General features: G+C 36.6%; 1 protein-coding gene across 1 annotated transcript in view; it reads right to left on the bottom strand.

Annotated features, from left to right (window-relative positions):
* PTPRC (protein tyrosine phosphatase receptor type C) overlaps positions 1-24,958 on the bottom strand; it is a gene marked incomplete at its 5' end in the record, with an annotated part of 65,418 nt that overhangs the window by 5,301 nt on the left and 35,159 nt on the right. The window contains 21 exons of the mRNA XM_082002750.1: positions 654-789; positions 1,263-1,420; positions 3,317-3,442; positions 4,388-4,485; positions 4,927-4,963; positions 5,193-5,269; positions 5,366-5,456; positions 5,999-6,114; positions 7,269-7,300; positions 8,511-8,619; positions 9,123-9,183; positions 11,620-11,819; positions 14,243-14,398; positions 15,850-15,975; positions 16,794-16,940; positions 17,802-17,906; positions 18,682-18,717; positions 20,901-20,987; positions 21,793-21,930; positions 22,753-22,854; positions 23,690-23,782. Coding sequence (XP_081858876.1) covers positions 654-789; positions 1,263-1,420; positions 3,317-3,442; positions 4,388-4,485; positions 4,927-4,963; positions 5,193-5,269; positions 5,366-5,456; positions 5,999-6,114; positions 7,269-7,300; positions 8,511-8,619; positions 9,123-9,183; positions 11,620-11,819; positions 14,243-14,398; positions 15,850-15,975; positions 16,794-16,940; positions 17,802-17,906; positions 18,682-18,717; positions 20,901-20,987; positions 21,793-21,930; positions 22,753-22,854; positions 23,690-23,782 — 2,231 coding nt within the window. The remainder of the gene's footprint in view (positions 1-653; positions 790-1,262; positions 1,421-3,316; positions 3,443-4,387; positions 4,486-4,926; positions 4,964-5,192; positions 5,270-5,365; positions 5,457-5,998; positions 6,115-7,268; positions 7,301-8,510; positions 8,620-9,122; positions 9,184-11,619; positions 11,820-14,242; positions 14,399-15,849; positions 15,976-16,793; positions 16,941-17,801; positions 17,907-18,681; positions 18,718-20,900; positions 20,988-21,792; positions 21,931-22,752; positions 22,855-23,689; positions 23,783-24,958) is intronic.

The raw sequence follows: 24,958 nt of genomic DNA, 5'->3' as shown, positions 1-24,958 counted from the left end.
CCAAAACACAAACATCACTTTTAAAAACCATTATAAGAAACTATTCCTCCCATGATATTATTAGTGTTATTAGTGTTAATAATATTAAGAATTAACATCAAATAGACATTAAATACAAGTATTAAAAATCAGAGTGACTTCCAAATTAGACATTTTGGAGCGTATTTAGTGTGTTGGATGAAAATTGTTCTGCAAATAAATGTAATGTCATTCAAGAAATATGCAATTGAGATTTGAAAGATCTGCAAAATGTTTAAATTAAAAACATGCATTGCATCTGTCCGTAACTTTTGTTGTACTCTCAACTCAACTGAAAATCCCACCCAGACAGACAGTTTTTAGAATTTGAAAATTAAGTTTGACTATGCAAGCTCAATTTTGCATTTGTGAATTGTACACCAAAAGCTGGATTATCAAATCTAAAATGTTCTTCTTGGCTCCTTTTTTTAAAGCCTAAAATTTAGTTGAAGTTTCTAAAACTGAAAAACTGTTGGAAGTTTTTCTCTCTCTCTCTATTTTTCAGAGCTATATTTTCTATGCACAACTTCAACTGAACTGTAGCAGTACCCAAGACTGAGCAGCACACTTCTGAGAAATACTGACGAAGCCCTTGCAAAGGAGAATTCTAAGTGACAGGAGTTTTAGCAAGATACCTCTACTTGAACCATGAGGCACCGCTGCCGACGCAGCTTCACCACATAGCCATAAACATCCACTCTGCCTTCTGCGTCCAGCCCTTCCAGCATGGCATCAATTCCTATATATGTCCCAGTGCGTCCAACACCGGCACTGCAAAGCACAAAGGGATTTGGTTATTAAGAGGGAATGTCATCTCCCGGTCCCACTCTGAGAGAGGAGCAGTCAGAGCATGAAAGTGAAAATGTGTAGCAATGGGATATGAAGCAACTGAAAACAGTTCTTGCTGTAAATTAATTGCCAACACAAACAATGATGACTTTGTATTTTAAATATCTTTCAATGAAAGTAAGGCCAGTGTTGCCGAATGTGGTGCTTATAGCCAAAGTAGCCTGATATTTATCTGTCTGCTTTCCAAAAATTCTAAAGTCTATGTATCCTCAGATTTTATTGACCTGAATATCCTTCAGAAAACCATCCTTTTTATGCATCTTTGGGTGCCTCACTCTCAAGTAATCAAGTCACAAAATTTGGGATCAGCCCAATACCTTTGCTAGCTCCCTTTTCTGAATAACTTCACGTTCTTTTAACATTAACAGAATTTTTTAAAAATAATATATATTTACCTGCAATGAACCACTATTGGGCCACTAAAAAAGTTGCTGAGAGCATTAACTCTTCGTCGGAGTTTGAGAAGGAGATGCGGATCCTCAGGAACTCCATGGTCTGGCCAGCTTGTGAACTGAATATGAGTGACATCTCTTCCAGCTGTCCTTTCTCTTCCCTAGACAAAGTGAAGTGTGTGTGGGTTTTTTAAGAGAGAGAGAGAGAGAGAGAGATACAAAGGCAAAATCAAGTGCAGATATACAAAGCAGAAGAAAAATAAGGGCGACAGTCATCAAATGTTGAAACAGACATTTCAGTGTGCTGTAACGTTGTAATCCCAATGGTCTCTCAGGTTACAACACTTTACATATTCAATTTCAATTTTAAAAAATCCATGAATCAGGAATACACAGTGACTCCAACAGAGGACAAGCAGGAGGTTCAAAGTGTTGCTAAAAATACTTTTTTCTCAGGTTAGCCTATGATCCAGAGTACAGTATATCTCCCTACTCTATTCATAAACAACTTGGTCAGTGTACAACCCTGCTTCCTTCAAGGGGTACAGGTTGGCAATTCTCTTATGTCTCCTAGGAGTAGCCTGCCAAGGGTACAACAGATTAAAAAAAGAAATTTAAACTGTAACCCAGACTTCTACCATTTAGAAGTAGACACAAGAAAACCTGTAATTTTCAATGAGACTGACTTTCTTAAGTTACCTGATTAAAGCTTAAAACATGTCAAGTCCTGAGTCCTACTTTCATATGTTGCTGCTAGATTAAAAGAGAGGACATACATTTTGATAACCATGATTATAAAGCAAAATGAGAAAGACATCTTCCTGGCATTCTTTTACTGGCCAAGATTTACTATGGCTATATGGGCATTTCCCCAGTAATTCCCCCCCAAATTCTTACTCAAAGTTGAATTATCCAGCTGTGGCACAGTTATTCATGCAGTTGTTTGCCATTGTTTCAGTAATTATACATCACTATTCCACCAGAACTGCAGAAGTTTCCACTTTCTTGCCAGGGGCCACTCTTAAATTCCACAACAAATATCAGTTTTATCTATATTAATATGATGTCAGCAGAACAGAGAGCAGACAGCTCTAAAAATATCAGTCCTCAACATGCAGCAATATCTCATTTCTAATGTCAGATTGTTCTAGTCACAGAACGATGTCTTTGTTAATAGTTAATTCTTAACATCCCGATATTCTCACTATCTTCAAACTAACTTATAACTTTCTTTTAATCAGACCAGTTCCTGAGCAAATTTTAATGCAACATGAGACAGCAGAATAGGAATTTCCAGCTGTAATCATGGATCAAGATGAGTAGAGTCTGTTGCTTGGCTATTTTGCTGAAGATCTGTCAGCAGGTTTACTCTTTGAGTCTTAACGCTTTTAGCTATGACTTATGCTCCATTTACCCTCACTGAAATATTTTCTCAAAAGGCCTGAGAGGAACATTTAGCCTTAGCTGGCAAATTGTGTTCTCAATTACACAGACAGCAACTAATGTGATTTCAGATGTATAAAAGAGAGCAATTAACCAGCCTTAGTGATTCTACACTAGCCAAATGGTAATTTTAAAACACTTATGTTTATAAATCCACCTGAGATTACCAGAATTTGTAAATGTCTCACTGTACAGTTATCACAAGGATAGACAATGGTGCTCTATGAGTCACACTGATTTTACTTGCAGAAGGGTATGCTGAGGTACACATAAGCCAGTAAAATTTCTGTGTTAAAAAACAAGCTAAAATATCTAAGGAAACCACAGAATAGTATGTTTTCCATATTTAACAGCACATTAAATGTAGATTCCAGAGTACTAAGGAAAATACATTTTTAAGTTGGGAAATACATGTCTAACTCATATTTCTTGTAAGGAATGACACCTCCATCTAAGAATTAGATTTTCTCTTAAACTATATGTTGCTTAGGGAAAAACAGTAGAGCGTCTTTCATTGATAGCTGACTCCTCTTAAAAGGATCTTTCAACAAAACCTACTGACTCCAAATAGACACTCCAATTCCAGTCAGCCTTACACTTTTGAATCAACTTACATTTGTGATGTGTAGTTTCTGAATGACGTAGTCTGGACATGTTTTACTTTCATTGATCTTCACAATGATGTCCCCATACGTTGCAGAGCCATTCTCCATTGATGGCCAATACTGGGCACATTTGTTCTATGAAGATATGAGGTTAGGTGAGCCGCACAACAGCGAAGTGGCAGAGCGCTGAGAGCTAGAAGTAAGTCTGATTTAAAATAGACAGCAACTCATTATAGTTTTTCGAACTTCTCACATGTCTTTTTCTCTCCTGGAAAGGCTGTCACTGCTTAGGATGTCTGTGATAAATAATTCCAAAAATCCAACAATTCAGGTCTCTGACCTGAAGTTTATGCCCCTGGAACTTAACTTGGAACATAAAGTGGGGAAAAAATCCTGTACACTAGTTGAAAAAGTGAATGGCTACTGTTGCCGTTGCCTGAAGGCTGTAGAAAAGTTTGCAGCTACTTCTATGGCTTCTTTTTCAGTCTTCAGTGAGGGACATTGCTCCTGCCTGCCTATAACATCAACTTGGGGATGCTGTAAATCTGCATGCTGTCAACTTTTTCATCTTTAAAAGCAGCTCAAACAGCGATTCCCCTTCTTCCTGCTGTACCTGGAATAAGGAACAAAAGCAAGCCAGAAGCACCCAACCTTCCAGTTAAAGGAAGGGCAAAGACAAAAAAATACTCTGTCTAGGATTTACTGAGGGCATTGCCAGGATATCAGAAGATCATAGGAGAAAATATACAAACCATACCTTTTATGACAGGTCTGTGAGGAGTTAGAGTTCTACCTTGAGCCCTTTTCTGGATTTATGAGCTGTAATATGGAAGCTCACCCTCTGCTACTTACAGCTGTGACTAAAGTGACATTTTCTGGTAAGACAGGTAATTCCATAAAGCAACAGTGTTTTGGCATGTTTTCCGTCATATGTTCTGCCACAGCAAGAGAACAGCAGAGAACGAAAACAAAGTATCAAGAAGAAAATGTAATTCTCCACAGCACAGCAACCCATTCTGTTTTCAGACAAAAGAAGGATGGATGGATGGATGGATGGATGGAAGGATGGATATTTCTCACCCTCTTTCCTTCCTCACAGCGAGTCACCATGACAATAATTGTTGCCTTCTGTTCCCAGATCATTCTCCAGAAATCATCTGTGGTTTCATCCTTGGGACCTAGCAGGAGATATTTTAATGGAGTTTTTCAAAGAGTGCAGTTACATGAAAAAACACTTGCCTTCTTGACATGCTTAGCCATGCAGTCTGAAAAGCTAACCAGAGATCACACAAAAAAATACACAAACACTTGATTTCATTATGACTGCTGCCATTAGGCTACAACATTTTAAAAGTCTCATGTATATATCCTTAGTGCATAGCTGTGAAATCTGGAATCTTTTGGTGTAAAATTCTACAACATGAGAAATCTGCCTTTGAAGTACAATTTATTCATCCTCACGGAATTCCCTAAGCAAAAGCTCATTGGCAACTTTTTCACATTAAATTTCAAAATGTCAGATTTTCAATTTTTCATTAAATTTACTAATACTTTTTTACTACTCTCTAACAAAAAATGGGTGAATAAAGAAAGCATATTCTTTTAAGGTTAAAAATTACCTTGTGCAGCAATGTATTTTCTTGGTTCTTTGAAGCCCTATAAAAAGTACAATGTTATCAACTTTTAGAAAGGAAGCATGAACAATTTAAAAGATTTGCAACTTTAAAAATAAATTCAATATGCAGCAGTCCAATAATACCAAATACATTATAACAATGGAAAGAACACAAATGGAAATCCTCAAAGGTGTTTGGTGCATGAAATATACAGACCACAGAATTTCTTCAAGAGTGCCTAAGACTTTGTTTAAGTAGAAGTCACTTACATCAATATAACTTGCATTAATATAGTCTGATCCTGGGTCTCCTGGGATCTCAGAGAGCTCAACACGGTTATGATCATCTGTTTAAAACATTTAAAACAAAATAATTATATTATCTCAAGGCATTAAGAAAACAAATATTTATAAAACATGCAAAAATTGAAACAAATACTCACATGGAAGGATATCAATGTAACGGTTTTTGTTCTGATTATGGCTTTTTTTGGCCTCCTTTATTGAAAATTTATTGAAAACTCTAGGAATACTCTGTAAAATACAATGTTTCTTTTATTAGATAAGCGTGTATTTAAAATACCTTCTACTAGCCAAATGTATATGGAGGAAATTTTGTACTACTGAATCTGGAAGATAACATTCTGTTTCATACGATACTACTTCATATATTTCTTACATCGAAAATAAACAAATTTCTTTTATCTTAAAATAAAGAATATATATCTCCACAGTTATATATTATTTATATCCCCATGGCTATTCAGTAAGAGAAAGTATTAAAAATATGCATTAAAAGGTACTTTAGAATGAGAAGTATTTAGACTGTGTATTTTATACTTGTGATGAAAAACACCTTAAGGGGAAAAAAAAGTACCATCATTTTATAATGAGGAGAGCTTGGTAGCAAAATTAACTGAAGCCTGTTTGACCTTAGATGAGAATTAACTCAATTTTCTAGATTTTTATTTTTTATTTATAACCAGTGCATATACTCTGCATATACATGCTCTTGAACAGAATTCTTCCAACCACCTGCCTACAAATCTGTGATATATTTTAAGCCAATGACAAACCTGAAATTCATCCAAGAAAAGTCTTCCTTCATCAGCAATCTTCCTCTTGTACATGTCCAGCAATTGCTCCGAAGGTATTGGCTCTATGTTCAGAAGTTGCCTGTCATCATCTTTAACTGTGTAAATGCATTGAGCATTTGTTGTTAATGATTTTGAAAATGTAAATTACATTTCAGTAAACGTGATTCTTGAATTGTCAGATAAATTAACAAAAGGACAAACCTCTTTATTTTAACTAAGCATGTTTATTTAAAAAAAAAAAACGGTGTTGTCTGAGCCTGCTGTGAGCAAACAGGCCCTGGGAATAACAGAACTTGTTCAGCATGCCACCTGACTGGAGACACCTCAGGAGGAGGCTACGTGCAGGGATGTTGCATTAACAGAGTTTTTGTACAAAGTGGCGATTGTCACATTCATATCACAGCAACAGCACCAACACCCACAATAGGCCTTGCCCTCTACTTCAATTCTGATCATTTATCGTCAGTGGTAAAATGGATTACTGTGCAAACAACCTACAAATGTAACAACATGTACTGCCTAATTTTACAGATTTTCTCTAACATATTTTCTGAGTTGCAATAATTAAAATAATTATTATTATTTTAATGATAAAGTAATGATTCAAAAAGTTTTAACATCTCTAACTAGACATTTATTTATTTTTCATTTACATTGAAAATATATATTTTTTAAACAACCATGTGTCTAAGCAAATGGATTTGAATATCAACACAGTATTACTTTCCATTTAATGTAGTTAAATTCAGTGGGCTTGAATGTCATAAATTATTTTTTTATTGAAGCTTTCTGGTATTGACCAATTCTGTCTTTCTTCATAGGCTTTGAAATCTTGTGCAAGAAGTTGCACATAGTCTTTGGTTTCAGTCTTTGGGATTTGAAAGCCTTCAGAATTTTGCAGTAAAGAACTTATATTTAACTTCTTGCTTTCAAAAAGGTGCACAGGAAAGAGAAATTCTGGTTGAAGCTGTATTTGATTCTAGGCTTACTCTCAGGGTTAAACATACCACAACCATTGTCTGAGATAACAAAATTGGATTTGTAATTAAATAATAAATAAGAGTTTTTCAAACAGCAATAAACTTTCATTTCGTTTAAATACTTCTGCTATGTATTTACTGACTTTTTTTTTCTCCAAATGAGGTCTTATCTAGTCGATATCTGTAATCTATGTATACAAACTAGAATATAAATGATGCAAACGTGGCAGCATTTTATTTCCATTTGCTAGATATATAAAGATACTCACCTGCCACGAGGTTCACACCTTCAGAAGAATTGCTGTAAGAAGCAAGAGCATCTGTAAAAGCTTTGACTAGTAAGACATATATATGATAATTAGTTAAATAAAAGCAGTTTTCTATGTGAACACCAAGACTGTTCATAACCAGCACACCACATTACAAGCTCTTTGTGAAACAAGAGTGCTACACTGGGACTTACAGGTGGTTGGGATCCTTGTCTTCCTACTCTGAGCACTATTGAGGGGGAAAAACAAAGGAACCACATCAAACAGCTTTACCGCTTGCATAATTTTGTCCATATCACCTGTGGTGTCTTTAATTTCTTCACTGGAGTTACTACTCACACCATCTTTGTTTCTCTTGCTACATAAGTGACAAAAACTAACACATACAAAAAATATAATGAAATTAAGTTTAAATGCTAAGTAGCCAAGAACAAGCCAGACTTTCTGGAGTTGTACAAGCAAAAGTTAGTTTTGCTTCCCTAAGTGTAACAGTTCACATCTGAGCAAGAGCAGCTCCCTGTCCCCCTAAGGGAAAGAGCAGGGAGTGGAAAGGAGTGGGAAGACACGAGTCCCCAAGTTCTGCTGTTGCCAGAGGGCTGAGAGGTTTCTGAAGAAATTGCCCCAAGTCCTTTGTCTCTACCAGCAGCAAATGCCCCCTCAGACGGTGCACCACCTCCCTTCACAGCAGTAGTAGCAGTCAGCCTGGCTTTCCAGGGCTCTGGCATGGTGAGCAGGGAATGCAATGACCCATTGCTCTATCACCATCTGCTGTCCTATAGAACTACCAAGTCACCTAGAGATGACTCATAAACAAAGCCCCCCTGAGATATTGTTTTGGGTGAATAAGCATTTGAGAGCATTCCAAGAAAGTGTGTATTCTTTTCATTACTTTTAACTTAAATTATGAAGGAAAGGTTTTCCAGGTATTTGTGAATATTTTTTCACAAAACTAGTGACAGACCGTTTTGTTCTAGCAGATTAGTTCTGTGCCCTGGGAAAGGTTATAGCAGATTTTTAATCTATTTCATTATATTTGCATTGCCAGACAAACCACCAAAAATTGAGGGGTTTTTGAAAGGATTAAAAGGTAAAAGGATGTCTTTTCCCAGTATTAATGAAATATCAAACTTGTAACATTTTTGCACTACACATTGCGAAATGCTGTGGAAAAAGAGAAAGTCGTCCCCTGCCCCTCCACCCCCCTGCATTTATATAAGAGAGGGAGAGAAACGTGACACTTACCTAAGCTTTTTTTTGTGGAGATCGTAAATTTTGTACAGAACCAGTAGTAAAGCAATTGATGTCACAATGATCAAGAACACCAAGAATATAATCAGGGCTTTAGAATTATCTAGCAACAGAAAAAGAATACATTTATTGTTTCTTGAGTACACAATGGCATTTTAAAATTACATTTTTTTCCTTTTTTTTAAAATCTGTATACTTCCTAACTTACTAATTTTTTTGTGAAAAGAACTAAACAATTATTTTTAAGCATTTAGTTTAAGTTTGTTATTCCAAAGTGTCAAAAACTTTTAAGCTCACAGAAAAGGAGGAAATTTTACTTCTATATTAAGAAAAATTTCATTTAAACTCTCCATGTGCACCTGTCAAAATGCTACAACTCACTCGCTGGTTCAGCGTGGTTGTCTCCTGTCCTGTGTGACCTGTACGGTCAATGACATTAATGCTGAATGAAGATGTTATTTTTTCAAATGCAGATCAACTATTAACTATAAAAACAGGCAATGTGCATTTTTAATTTGGATCAATTGTAACAGAATTAATGATTTACCCTATTACTCTATACTATGCTAAAGTCTGAAAGTAAAAATGCTGTATATATTTACTTACATCTGGTTCTTATACTCTTCTTTACTGGCTGCCCTCTATGTTCTCCATTAAACACTAAGATCTGCATGCAGTGGGTGAGGATAATAAAGAAGTTAAGATACAACAAGTAAATTTCTGCATAAAATTTTTTGAAAAAGCAAAGCACAATGGATATTCGAAATACATCCATCTCTTTTCAATGAATCAACCTCATTGAGAGCAGGACCTGCTGTCAATTTTTGTATAGCCATTTATAATGAGCTCAGGTTTCCACCTAATTTACATCACACTCTCGATCCAAAAATATGTACATGACTGGAAAAAAAATTAGTGAAATAGGAGACACATTTTACAAAATCAAAATCAGATGTATCTCAAGGAAAAAAATCAAATTTATCTCTTATCAAATCAAAATTAAATCTCTCAAATCTGAAAAATAACCATGCAATATGTAATAAAACATTATTTATTTGCTTCAACTGTAAATATACAAATAGGCAACGGAATTTACTATTTTTAATACAAGTTCCTGTATGGTAAGTTATTCAAGAAAAGTTAAATTATAGAAGCCAAAATAAACTTTTAAATAAGCTGCTTTCTTGCAACATTAACTTTTGAGTCCTTTAACTAGTGTTAACGTACTAACTTTGTTTAGATGCATTTATATTTCATAATATATATTTGTCCAATCTTTTAAATTTCCTTAATAGAAAAGAAAATAAAAATGTCAGATCTAATAGGCAGCTTGAAGTTTGTACATCAAATATTTCACACTCTTCTTGTGAAGAAAAATCAACCTTATGATTAAACTTGAAGATTTAATACTAAACAGCACTGAATACTAACAGGACTGAATAACAGTGATTTTAATAGTAATATTACAACTGTTGCAAATCATCCAAAAGGGGAGGTAAAGGGCTTTCAGCACCATTGCTGACTGCAGGCTGAGTTCTTACTGAGCCTACCGGATCCCTTAAGAGAAATCTCTCCTGAAGACTCAGAGGACTGTGCCCCAGCTCCCACTGGGAGCCTCTGCTCTAAAAGGCCAGTGGGTTTACGGGGTTCGTGGTTTTTGAGTTCTGCAGCGGGGAAGAAAGCCATGGTAGGTGGCAACATCCAGAGGAGTAACAGAGGTGGCAGAGAAAACAGGCAGGAAGTTTTTCAAATAGCGAAAACCAGAAACCTATGCAGCATTCAGGGTCAAAACATCCCTAAACCAAAAAGTATGCTGGGTAGGCTCCTGTTTATTTCCTGAACAATTCATTGTGCAGATACAAGGGAATCGTGACATCCACCAACTCTCACAGGTGATCTAGTTTTTTTCTTGAACCTTCCATAACTTCGCCCAGAATTCTTTCATTACTAATTACGGCCATCAGACTTTCTCTGTCTTTCTGGTAAGAATTGGGCAAACTAAGTTTGAAGCAGAAGCCAGGGTTTAGAGTCAAGCAAAAGCCAATTTCTTCTGTAAGGCAAACTGCTCACTGCAAGTGGTGTACAAAAAGCTTACAAGAGTGCAGGGGTCTCATACTATGAGGGCAATGCAAGCATCTTTTGCTCCTACAGGACCTCATCTTTATTTTCCAAATACAAAGCTTTCTGAGCAGAATCTGTTGGAAAAATACTGACAAAGCCTTGGAACAAAACCTAGACTACTCAAGTTCTCTGATACTGCATTTCCTCAGGAAGACACAGAGAAAAGAGGAAAAGATTGTGGAAACCGAGTGAAACTGGTTCCTAAAAGTAATAAAACTCCTCCATTCCTACTGGTCACTTTCTTACCTAAATGTTACTGAGATGAGCTATCAGGATATAAAATATGTTACTACTGGCCACATTAAGGGGATCACACAAGACCATTGGCTTTGCGAGCAACAAATGCCAAAAGGGTGAAATGCCTGAGAGAAGAGAATATAGTAGGAGGCCTTCAGGAAAGTGAAGCTTGTGAACAGAGGCTGGTACATTTTGTATGGAAACAAGGCCTGGCTTGTAAAGCCATGATGTAAGCACATGTGAAAGGACCTGAACTGCTTTACACTAACTAGTACCTGAAGCATCAAAAACCTTCACATTGAAAAATTCTGAACAATTTATTTCTGAGCAATTACCTCAAGACTTAAATCCCATATTCATCCTCTGATCGAAATGACAGTCACACATTCATTAAATGAAATGTGCTTTAAACACTAAAATACCAGTTATACTTAAGAAGCTATTTTAAAACTTATGGAAACCCCAAATTTCTCTCTGTCCCAAGCCCAAACTATCTATTCATCTTATATTTTTCATGCTGTCAGAACCCATGTGGAATGGCACACAAGGGATTGATTGATAGGTTCAGTACATACGCATTTTATTTCTGAAGTAACAGCTACTTCTTTACATCTGTGGTCTACAGATCCATAGATTAACTCCTCTCCCACCATATTTACCTTTTTTTCCTAAAATAAAGTATAATATGCTTAAACAGTGAAAATACAGCAATATTTCATACATTTAATTTAATAAGCCTACTTACCGTAAATGTATAGTTTGTCAAGTATGAGAGATTTTCTTTTTTAAAATCACAGTAATTTTCTCTGGTGTCATTTGTTCCATCATTTTCCCAAGTCAATTCAAATACTGTTTTTGCTCCATATACTTGTTGACATTTGCACTTAATTTGGACAGCATTATCAGCTGTCAATGTTGCATTAACATCAATCACTGGCTGTGGTTCTGTTCACAAAAGAAGTGTTACTGCTTCTATTCTCATCATTTCAAACCAAACATTTCAACAGCTGTATATGTTCATGTCTGTTTGTTACTTTCTCTCTTAATACTTCCGTACATTTTCTTCCTTAAAAATTTCAGTGCCGATTTAACAAGATAAATAAAATAAATCCTGAGTTAACCATAGGCTTATCCGAACTGGAAAAGATGTGAAGTGGAACTGAAAAGGCTGGGAAGATCAGAACTACTGCCAGTCAGGCTGCAAAGACAATATGATGGCAACTCACTCTCTTGCATCTGACATCACTTTCTCATTTGAGGAACATGGACAACAGACAAGACAGGGGAACAAATAGTTTTCTGTGTGACTGTGTGTTTCGAAACTTCTGTAAATGAAATTTCCTACCAGGAGTTACCAATATATTTTAATATTTGGAATAGTATCCTTTGGCTTAGATTGTTACATTGTCTTAAAGCTGGCCTAAAACCACAAAAACTTGTCCTTTTTAATGATAAGGAATCTGTTAAATCTAATCTGTTTTCTCACTCTAATTTAGTATGCTGTAGCAAATGGGCTTCAGACTGGGGACACAGCCTGAGGGACCTTTCATTGAGAGCTTATAAAACCTTTCAGAAAGTAAATAACCTTCTGCATAAAGCAGCTCCATTAGCCACATTTCAGTAGAACACCACCATGGAAATTTTCTTCAAAATCTCTTCAATTTTCAAGCCAGCATATTAAAAAAAAACCCAAACAATAAAAGGTAGTTGCTTTTTTCTTCGTATGAAGAGCTAAGATGTGTGAGGCTTTATGAGCCGATCAAATACCCCATGTGGGGAGTGGCAGGATATTTTACTTGGCAGAGAGTGCGGTTATGGCTTATCTGCTCATCTGCTCATCCACAGGGCAGATTTGTTAGATTCCTATTCAGCATGCTACTGAAAGAGCTGCAACAAGGAGAAAGTGAACATTTCTGGAGGCAATGTGTTTGTTGAAGACGAAAAAATATATTATAAAATGTAGGGGTTTTCTACTTCCAAGGACATGTTCTCTACTGATATATTTTCTTGTTCAAGAAGCCATAAAACTCTTCCATTGTCTGCTTGATCATGTTATCAACTGTTGTAACAGTTGGAGAAGGTTTAATAAATATCATTAATTCATGAAGGCAAGCAACTTGTTATTTTCTCGACAAATAAGGGAACTGAGGTTGTTTTCCATATCCATAAACTTATATTGTGGACTGTAATCTTCACCTGAGTTATTAAAATATGAGTGGAGCCCCTGAAAGTGGGGCCTCCAAAACATATACTCAGACTAGATTATCATAGAGAGAAAAATCGTGATCAAGCTCCAATTAGGGCTGTGTAAAAATTAAAGACATTTTTCAATTTCTTTTACACTTAAGTCTCAGATCAAATGGTTTACATTATCAATCAATTAATTTATCGGCTTTTTTTTTTCCCATGGGTCTTCAGGTGATATTTTTTATCCCTGTATTCTTCCGACTACAAGCTAAAATTTGTTTGCTCAATGACCCAGAGTAATAGGGAGATTTCAGTCTTTTCAGGATTGTTCGTAAAACTGGATATAAAAGCTCTGTATCTTCCACAGAGGGATAGGATTCAAATTCAAAACAATAGTCTGCCAAAACCCTCTGTATTTCCCAAAGCTCTACAGAAACACATTTAATAAAAATAGCAGTCAGATTTAATGTTCTTCTGTATGTATTTTTACATACTTTTCAGGAGTGCTAAAAGCAACAAAAGATTTAATTATCCCTGTCATTAGGGGAAAAAAAATATCGCCACTTTAAACTATCATCACATCACTAGCACAAAAATGATATTTTGTTTTTCACTAAAAAAAATCTTTTGCTTATTCAGTGAAATTAAAGGAAATATTAATTTAGTATCTTACCAGGTATAAACCAACATCATTTCCCTATAGCTGTATCTCTATATTAGCTGAGTCTGGAGTTGGTGGCACTAGAGCTAAAAAAATACTGGAAGAAATTAAACACATTTTTGGGTGGTTTTTTGGTTTGTGGGTTGGGTTTTTTCCCCCTCAAAGAAGGAATTAAAACAGTATGAGGCTTTACATTTAAAGATTAAACAGGGAAAAAAACCAACAAAGTAAAAAGGACCACATCTCTGTTACGTCTTGCCTGTATCAGGAAAATATCTACATCGTCTGTTGGTTTTTAATTTTTTATTAGCTTTTCTTGTAGTTCTATCAATTGAACACGTATGGCAAACAAAGAATCAGGACCATGGAGATAAGTTTTTGAAAGTATAGCCCAGACAGACCTTTCTGACATCACAAGGGTTGGCACATATTTGTCTTTAACCTAACATGGAGTCTTAGAAGCCAACAATATACGTGTACATCCAAACTCACCAAAACCCAGTACAGACAAGAGACTTACGTGCTGATTTTGTTGTAAAGTTACATCTTCTAGTTTCTCCCATTAATTTACTATTATTATATTTGCTGTTCGTATATGGAGTCACAGATACAAAACCGCTGGTATAAGGTTCTAGTTCATTGCAAATAGAGTCAGTCGTCTTGACAAATGTTGGTGCTTTAAGAAAAAATGAAAAATGAAATTATTTAATGAAATTTATGTTAGGACCACAGGAACACTTACACTTCATCAGAGCTACCTGAAACCACTGTCGTTATGCACTTCTATTTTAATTATCTCGTACTTGGTTGGTTTGTCTTGTTTACTGATGCTAAGTGAAGGCTCAGGAAGAGGAAGAAATATATTCACCAATCAAAAAGATAGAAAGTTGAGGTTTTGTTCTGTTTTGGGTTTTACTTTCCCAGTATGTCATTTAAATGGGTGTAGTTAAAAAATTGACATAGAACACATTGATAAAGAGAGACTGATACTTTCTTCTGTGGTTAGGTTGGGAAGGGATTAGTAGACTGATGTCAAAAGTCACTGCACATTGGGCAAGTTTGTTCTGGTATGACGGGAGAGATGTCATGTGCGTTCGGTAGTGGCAAACAGGACAGAAAGGAATTGCACAAGAAGCAACATGAGCAAAGCTATTACCCACACTGCAGCTGGGGCTTTGGTGGCTTGGGGAACTGGGGAGCAATGGCCCTTCCATGTTTCTTTCTGGCTACTTCATATGTGACCTCCCTGCACCCCAGCATACTAACTCGGTCTCCTACACTGGCCAAGCCAAATCAACTACATTGGTGCGTGGGACTGTCACCCATTTGGGTAGTGGTCAAATTTGGGGCATGGAGAACGGGAGAGATTTTTTGTATCTATCTGGGGAGCACATGAGCATGGCAGCCTTTGGTTCCTGTGGCAGTCCAGGTTTACAAAACATGCAGTATTTGAACAGAAAGAATGAATTAACCCAGGACTAGCTAAAACCTGACACATATTTCCTGGAATCATGTATCAGGCTCCTCATGTTCAAAACATCATTTTCCAGCCCTTGTTTTGAAGTAAAGCTCACACGTGGAAAACATGGTCCCTGTATAATGGATACAGACTTACTCATCTAAATGTAAGGTGGCCTAAAACAGCATATCTGAAAGGAGTGACCATTTAGCAGAAGACAACCACCTGCCTTTACCTATCTAAACATGTATATGCTAACTGTTGTACCTAGTACCCCTGACTTTTACATACATTGCTGTTATTCAGAAAGCAGGTCTCTCTCTTCTCTCAGAATATATTAACCAGCTATAGCAGCATTTTCTGAGACAGAGCACCCTACCACAAACTGATCAGGCAACTGATGGTCTTGTCATAACTTATTCTTAATACAAGAAGCATGAGAACTGAAGGGTGACAGAGTTGTCCCCTGAAATGGTAAACTGAATAACCCCATGGTTCAGCTGGAACATCCTCAAAGGAAAGAAACTTACATGTTTGTACCAAAACAAAAAAGAATTATGCACAGTTTGAAGATATTCCAATATGGTTTGACAGTCCATCATTCTTGGTGCTCTGTAAATATTAAAACATGCAATGAATTATTCAATACTGAAGGGGCATATATTTACCTTTGTCATTACATGTCACGGTATAGCCATGTATAGGACCCTTTGAAATGTCACTAGGTTTCTTCCATCTAACTGATATGTTTCTGGCATCACAAACTACTGTAAGGTTTTCTGGTGCTTCTGGAGCTGTTGTAAAAGAAAAATAACAGGGAGGGAAGGAAATGTTTGAATGAAAATGCAAAATATTTATCTTTTTACCTACTTTGATTAAATTAAAATTCATTAGATACTGAAACAAGACACGAACAACAGGTAATGTTTTTTCTGGTCTATTTAATTTAAATAAATTATACATAGATATAAACTGTGTATATGTAAAAGCATCATATTAGAGTAATTTCATAAATTTAATTAATTCAGGAAAAGGTGAATACAGCAATATCACAAATTAATAAAATTGTCCAACATTTATAGATATTACACAGTGTTCTGATTTCCATATAATTTTAACAAACTTTAAATGCTTGGCCTTTTTATTTGCAGGTTACTTGATTTAGGTTGATTTTCTTTTTAATTCAGAAAAAAAAGCTAAGCTATTTCCAAGAACAATGTTTTGGAAAACAACATCATTTTATCTGGAGATATTCTTTGCAATTATTCTCACCTCTTTCTTCAAATCAAGAATTTAACACTAGTTTTTGACTAGGCCTGGACTTTTTTCTTTTCATTAAAAAAAAAATTGCAATCTCTGTGAGAAGGAGACAAAGGCATCAGACTGAAAGACTGAAACTGGGGCTGGAGAGTGAAAGAAAGACCATGACTGCAGCCAAAGAACAACCACAAGGGCAGGAGACCAGGCAGGAGCAACTGGAGGAGAAACTGAAAGTAGCTGGGCATAGTGCTCAAAATGTATCTTCAACCCTGAGAAACACAGATAGTGTGATTCATAGTGGGGTTCTCCAGAAATATGTGGAACATAAAGCAAAAATAAGTATTACACTTACCACCGTAATCTGTTGTTATGGTGAAGCTTTCGTTGACAACCTTCTTTTCAAAAAAGTGTACGATACCAGTGCACTTGTACTCATGGTTGGCTGATAAAGCGTTCAGCACTTTGCAAGTTTGATTTAATTCCGTAAAGACTGGTAAATCTGTAGACACAAAAAGAGTTTTATCAATATTTTTCACAACTCCAAAAGTACGTGGTACCATTTTAACTCGTATTTTCCCTAACATATTTATTCAGTATAATTTGTAACAAACTATCATAATATTCCAAACAGTAAAGTGTACAACCTAAACCAATTACTAGGTTTTAGGTTCTTTTATACTAACTTAGTTTGCATAGATCTTTACTTTTCATCAGTAAAGCTCATATGATTTGACTTCTAAGAAAGCAGTTTTCTGGACTGCCACAGAAATCAAAATTTTCATGGGAGTCTGGCAGAACCCTGGAGCGGCTTCTTAGCTCTTCAGCTCCATGAAATCTCCAGCCCCAGACATTCATCATGCATTCTTCTGGGACACATGAGGACATCCAGCATCCATATCTTTCCTTCCACGCTCGCTGCCTTTGAGCCAGCATCTCCTCAGGCTGACTGGCTTCAAGAGCAGAGAGCCTGAACTCTAATGATCCAGGAGCCTGCAGAGCCAGCTGCCCAGGTAGTCTGCAAGGGATCAGCTCACAGCAGACCCACAGACTGCAGGATTTCAAAACTTTCAGCTCCCCTTCAGACCATCAAGCAGGACCTCAAAATCTTCAGAAGTCTGCAATCTGTGAAGCTGGTAAACTCAGGAAATGAACTCTAGGTTTGAATTTTCCCCAGATCTGCAGTGTGTGGGGATGGTAGTCCCCAACCTGGTGATCCCAAAAATTTTGAACAGCCCTTCCCTCAAACTAGCACAATTAATGTAAATCTGCTAGTGTCTCATCAAAAGACACATCAACTTTGCTTTTAAAAATAAATAAATTCAAAAAAATCAACTTTTAAAATATCTTAGAAGTGTCTCACCTTTGCAGCTAACAGTCACATTAGCACAGGAAAATGACTTTTCCCAACATAACTTTGCAGATGAGTTGGTTTCATTCTGAACTTTGAAAGGATTCTTGCTGCTGTCTGAAAAGGATTAATATTATATGTTATTGTGACATTGGCTATATTGATTCTTAGCAATAGCACTTGATAAGATTGAACAAATAGCAATTTGTTCTTTTATATTTGTTGTCTTGTTCTGCAATATGAAGATACAATTGGCACAGTATAATACACAAAGAATTTAACAAGAAATGGAAAGTAAAAATTGAAAAAACCTACATGAGACAAAGCAATGCTGGTATACAAATAATAACTGAAATTTTTAACCCAACAATCTCTTTAGTGAAAAAACCATACATGTAATTAGTAGCTTTCAAGTGCTGGCTGGCCTTGCTATTGTTAACAATGCTGCATATGGCCAAGGTAGTTCAAGTTCCATTTTTTCCTTTTCAATGAGAAAATTAATTTTTTTTACATCCTACTTTAAGAAAATACTGAGAGGTTTTAAGATGCAACCTCAAAATGCAAAATACCTTGCAAACCAAGCACAAAGTATGAGAACCTTCTGTCTGATTCTCTGAAAAGAGACAAGAATAGGCTAAGAAAACCAGAAGAACTGAATTACTGCATGTCAAAAAAAAAACCCCACAAAGTACTAAAACCCTTCTATACTTACCAGGTGGAATAGTAAGATAATGTTCTGAACAATTTTTAACTTTAACTGTGTATTTCATGCATCTCTGAAGTTTTATTTTATAGTTGCTGGAACCCTCAATTGACCTGTTAGTCTCCAAAATAATATATTGTCTGTTTTTTCTCAGATTTTCCAATATAACTTCAGCCATGTTATTCTTACCTTTTACACTGTTTATGGTGTAGTTAATATTATCATCTGAAAAAAAAAGATAAAGTAGCAAACAATGAATTTACGACAATTTTTAAGAATCATTAAGTGTTTAATGGCATCCCAGCACCATATGTGTTTTAAGAACCAGAAAATACAGCAAAATCAGCTGCTCCTTATTCTTTATTTTTATTTTTTAATTTACCTTTTACTTTAAAAAGTTGTTTAGTCAAAACACAAAATTTCCTTAGGAAAATGTTATTTTAAATAATTCTCTATTTAAAAAAACTAAAGCATTAAAAAGATGAACATTCCTGAACCAGATTTGCTTTAATGTAAAATGTCACTTTAAAGTGAAATATTTTGTTTTGACACATTGAATTGTTTGAAATTTCAAAATTTTTATTCAAAGCATTTCACAACCATCTAGTAAATAATGGCTATAATCTATTCCTGAAAATTAGAAAGGGGAGGCCTCTAATTCTGAAGAGAGATTAATCAATGTCCAAACTTCAGTTTTACTTCAGCTATGAATTGCACTTTGCAGCATTTGATTATCAGCACGATGGGGGAAAATTAGAGAGGGCCTACTGGAATGAAGGCAGATATTTTCTGCAGTCCTGATATCAACAGCCTAGTGCAGGGCAATTTAACAGAACTATAAATGTAGATGAGAAGACCAGAAATGTTAATAACTTTAATGCTACTCTTCCAGAATTGGAAAACAGTTTATAAAATAATCTGAGATGCTAACTGAGCAGTTTTACTGACACGTTTTTTATATTTCAGTTTCCTGATTTGGTCACATTTCAGGACTGAGAAAAATAAGGGGTTTGGTTCTTACCACAAGGTTCTTCAGTTGTCAATATGGGAGCTTCTATAAGAAAAGAAAATAAAATTAAGGTGTAGCTCAGCAGGTTTGGGTTTTCTTCCACAGAGCATTGGAGGAGGGTGACTGGTACTGCCCAAAACTCTCCATTCAATATATTCAATAGAAAGTAATTGTATTAAGCACTCCACTCACATTTGAAAAGGGGATAAAACATCAGCTACAAATAACGCCATTTTTTAACTTGTTATTTTACGCGTTAGGTGTCTTTCATCATTTTCCAATGACATCATTCACTACAAATCAAACTGGTTATCAATAACATTTCTGCATACAAAGTTACACTAGAGTAATCCAAAATCACACATTCTCATAGCAGTATATAAGCTACAGCAGTTTCCCAGGATACATCTGCTGTGGAACAGCTAACTGAACAGTATCCAATGTCACTAAAGAAACAAAATTTACCTACTTTTTGCACTCTTGCTTTTGGAAAAAGATTTATGCAACAGTACAGATCGCTTTACAACTATTTTTACACTGAAATAACCAAAAGAAATCACAAGCTGGTATTTAGAAAACCTGTATGGAAGGTTGAACAAAGAACTTAATCCTGAAAACAATTACTTAAAATATACTAAGGTATAAATATTATCAAAAGAGACAGATACCTAATTTTTTTCATAGAAGATAGGCCCTAGATTTGCATCCCTCTAGGCTGGGAGTCACCTGGTTGAGTAGTGCCTCTAATGAGAGGGTAAACTGAGAGGGTCCATGGGAGAGTTACCAAGATGGTTAGGGGCAGATGACCCACAAGTAAAAGCTAAGTGCTGTCTTGTCAAAGAGCTGACAGCAGCCTACAGCTACTCAAAGGGCAGTTACAAAGATGGCAAGAGTCCAACTCCTGGAATCCTGCTCAAGCGCACACATGTATTTTACTGACCCAAGTAATTCCTTATAGCCCAATTGCAATAATAATATGTGTAAGTGCTTGCAATATTAGACCCCAAGAAAATGTTAATGCTGAGTGAAACAAAAGGGAAGCCACCGGAAAACAGTGAAGCACACAGAACTGTGGATATATTCATACTTTTTTGTTGCTTGGGCAAATTTCTGTGAACATCAAGAGAAGTACAGACACAGCAATTGGCAGATTTACCCTCCTACTATGCCATTGAATTTCTATTTTTCACTTGCTTGACAAGCAGCAGATCTGGTATCTTTAATATTACTCATAAACTATTAATAATGTTCTTTAAAACACCCTTAAGTTTAATGCAGTTGCATGCCTGATTTGTATACTTAAATTTGATAAAAGAAATTCAAAACTAATTCCCTCATTCTAACACATTTTCTGTGCTTGCAGTATCATAATTGCAATAACTGTGTGCAAGTTTGTCACCTATTGTGTGAGTGGGGATGATCCCAGTATTTGCTGGCATGCTGACTGGTGAGATGGTGCTGTGTAAGGATGTTGATTTGTAATCATCTGTAAGGAAATAAACAACATATCAGCATTAAAAAGTAAAGTTCATTATTTCATATGGCTATGTTATCAAAAATATCTTAAATTACAGCCCTTCTCTGGTTTTTTTTTCTTCTGAGAGTTTTGTAATTTAGGAAAGAGTGCTGAAAGAAAAATTATGTTAATATACCAAATAAAACAGAAAATGTGTATTTAAATAGACAGCAACCATCTAGGAATATGCCACTTACTAGTGAATTTTGCAATATACAAGGACAAATTTTTTTGTCATTATTTAAGCATAATCCAGGATGGAGTCAACATAAAAATGGCATTAATATTTGTGAACTGGGAAAAACTAAAACATTTTGCTGTGTTCCTACAGTAAAACACAATTACGAATAGTGCTTGTGCTCTTTCAGAAACAAGCACTCCAGTAGCGTTCGTTAGCCAGATCACATACCTTGCTTACTATATCAGTTACTATATCTCAGTATTTATCTCCCTGCTTATAAACCACTGACAGGTTTCTACATTCTCTTTTAGGTCCATTCCTATTGCTATAGCTTTGGCAATAGCCTTGTTGACAGGAGCTGACATTTTGATACTACTGTGATGACTACAAGACTTGACCATCATATACCAGATCCTGGAAATAATTCTGGTATTGCCACTATGCCAAATTGCAGATACCTGTTCTATTTGATGAACCATAAGCTGGAAAAGGCTACCCTGAAGCTCAATTACTTAGTTTTCCCCTACAGTAATTACTTAGTTTTCCCCTAGAGTTCAGAGAGCAGTAAGTGGCATCCAAAGGAAGACAGCAAACCTGATGAAGCATTCTTGAAGGCAATGGGAGTGCGTGTGGCGAGGGCAACAGTGCTGCTGTGTGGTGGGTTGCTGAGTCCCATGGCAGGGACAGAGCCTGCGTGCGTGGAGAGGTATGTGCTGGCTGCAGGAGAGACACCTGTGGTGAGAGGTACAGCAGTTTCATTAGTGCTTCAGAGACTGCCCGGTCAAGGAGGGACACAAAGCTGCACACCACGAAGGACTGCTGTGCTGGAGCGTTCTCGTACTGAGGCACTGTGAATGTATTAGTAAGCAAAGGCACACCAAATGCTCAAACTGTTAGGTGGTCCACCAGGTGTCCGCTGAACATCCAGTAAATATAATCCTTTTTGGTGCTGACTGCACCTCTTTCATGCTAAATATTGTATTTTAAAATATACTCAAATTCATGACTCAAAAAGCAGACTTGTCTGATATTCTTGCCTCTTAAGACAACATATTTAATTTCACTGGGCTGAATGAAAAGGCATTATACACTCTGCGAGATAACTGTGTGCAGGAAAAGGAAAGAAAAATGATCAGAAAAAAAAAATTGATGCAGTTCTGTCATGTAAATTAAAAGTTTCTTACCGGATGTAGTCGCTGCTGACTCAACTCCTTAAAAACAGAAAGAGAGAGAGAAAGTGCAAATTAAACTTTCAAGGAATTAAACACAATCATATGCCAAAAATACGAAAAGAAACATTTCCTCCTCCTAACTATCGGCTGAGCTTTCCCCAGGGAGTTACACATTCTTAAGCAATATTTAGTGGCATATAGCAACAACCAGACCCCCAAAATATGATACGTGGATTGATATTGTCCACATTAAAAAACACTTTTCCTTGAGCCCGGAGTCTGTGCTGTGCAACCTGAGGGGTGGAGACAGCATCAGGAAGGCTGCGGTGGATGACAGTTCAGCTGAAACAAAAGAGCAGCAACGCCGCGGTCCCAAATTCACCATTACCTTCAGTGGTGCCTGGAGGTGAGAGTGATGTGGAGTATGCAGGCGGAGGTGACATAAGGATGGGAGAGCTGGCAGTTGTCAGATTTTCATCTCCTGCTGCATAGTTGGGAAAAAAAATCATCAGGTGAGCAATGCATGGAAGTGTGGAAGCTCATTGCAAGCAGAAAGGCTGGCAACTGCTCTCTGAATTACATTTCTCACTCCAGCACTGGCAAAAAGAACATGTTTACGTTGCTCTCTAGTTCCTGCACAGGCTGCGCAACACATCTGCTTGGATTTATTGCAAGAGCATGGCTTGCAATTAGGCCTGCAAGACCGCTAATTCTAAATTCCCACCAATTTGTCTAGGATGCTTTTGTGGTGAAGAGATTTGGTCACCCTTTAGCAAGGTGTGGGGGATGCACTGATTTCAGGTGTTTGCAAACACCAGCTGAAGGGGGTGAATTAATGTGCAACTTGCAAAAAGCCCAGACTGACCACGGTGTTTTTGTTTTTGTGCTGTTGACCCAGGAAGGATCCTCTTCCCACAATCATCAGATACTGCTGTGGTGCCCGGGGAGCCCCGCATGGATTGCGGGAAAGTGCCACTGTGACAGCTCAGCATGAAACTCTCATCTGAGAGCTCAAGGGGAAGGGATGTCCATAAGGGAAACGTGAACTCGTAACAGCAGCATGTTACAGCTTGAATTCTAATTGCTTTCTTGGGGTGAAAAGCGTATTTCAAATCCCCACCTTTGATTTAATTAAAATAAAAAAACCTAAATATGTCCTTATCACGTTAACAAATTTTGCTATTATGTAATTGATGTCAGACAACATAAACCAGCAGATTGTTTTAACAGTGATGGAGTTAACCAATGAATGACAGAAGCAGATGCCAGTTCAGCTAAACAAAGGAGTAGCAATGCCACAGTCCTGAATTCACCGTTACCTTCAGCAGTGTCTGGAGGTGAGAGTGATGTGGAGTGTGCAGGTGGAGGTGACACAGAGGAGGGAGAGCTGGCAGTTACCAGATTTTCATCTCCTGCTGCACAGTGAGGGAAAGATATCACCAGGTGAGCAATGCATGAAGGTGAGAAGTTCATCTATAGTAGAAAAAAACAATGGTTTGTATGGCTTTCTCTGAACCATGTTTCTCAGGATAGATTTGACTGGGGGATACTTAAATGTTTTCATGATTAACGCTGTATTTTGCAATAGCAAAAGCTAAACCCATCAAAATATTTTGCATCATCACACAGCAGCATGTACAAGCAATATCAACAAATAGAGGGTGACTTTTCGCTGAATGAAGAATGACTTTATTGCTAAGAAAAGATATCAACACTAATCCTGTTGTCAAGAAAAATCTTACCTCTCTATAATCCTCACTATACAGGAGCTGGAAGGCCAAGCCTTGCAATTCATGAAAGCTGCTTACTTTCCCTAATACTAATTTCTAAATGACAGTGCCATTCCTGGACCATCCTGCTGATATTTACGAATCTCTCCAAATAACTCTTATCTCCAGGTTATAAATTACCTTCTGACTTGGGCTGGGAGCTACGATCTTTTCATACCTATAAAAACAAGTCTCATTTTTACACTTTGCTTTGAAATCCTGACCCAAAACATTTTGTATTTCTGTAATATAAAATTTCTGTTGCAAGAAAGGGAGACAAAAATAAATTGTAATAGCTGGAACCATGAGTTTGTTCTTATCACTATATTTTTTACAGATTTTGACGATTAGAAGCTTCCACTTTGCTGTAAGAATCCTGAAAGCCATCACGAAAGCATATCTATTCCTTCAAGATGTCTCTCTCTAACTGCTATGCTTTCTGCAAGGAACAAACTTCTACTTGTTCACACATTCCTTGCTGTTGGCTCTTCCTTCCTCCCCCTTTTTCTACTAGTTCTTTCCCGCCACGTTTCTTTCCTGGATTTTTTTTTTTGGCATGTGTGTTTTTCAGATAGTAATTCATGTTTATATTTCTCTGTTATTTCAGGTTCCCGACATGGTACTTCACAACTGTTGTAGCTCTACTCTTTTGAAAATAAACTCTTTCAACCTTCAAAAGAAAAATCCAGGTTTATGTGAAAAACTGCAATACTTATGAAGGATACATGTTCTGTTGCCCTGTTCATGTGCCAAGGTCAAAACTACATCTCTCATCTCTGACACAGAAGCTCAACACTGGCAGATCTCCCAGGACTCCAA

This window comes from Phaethon aethereus (assembly GCF_964289735.1).
Source record: "Phaethon aethereus genome assembly, chromosome: 8".
NCBI lineage: Eukaryota > Metazoa > Chordata > Aves > Phaethontiformes > Phaethontidae > Phaethon > Phaethon aethereus.
This window is presented reverse-complemented; position numbering and strand designations above follow the sequence as displayed.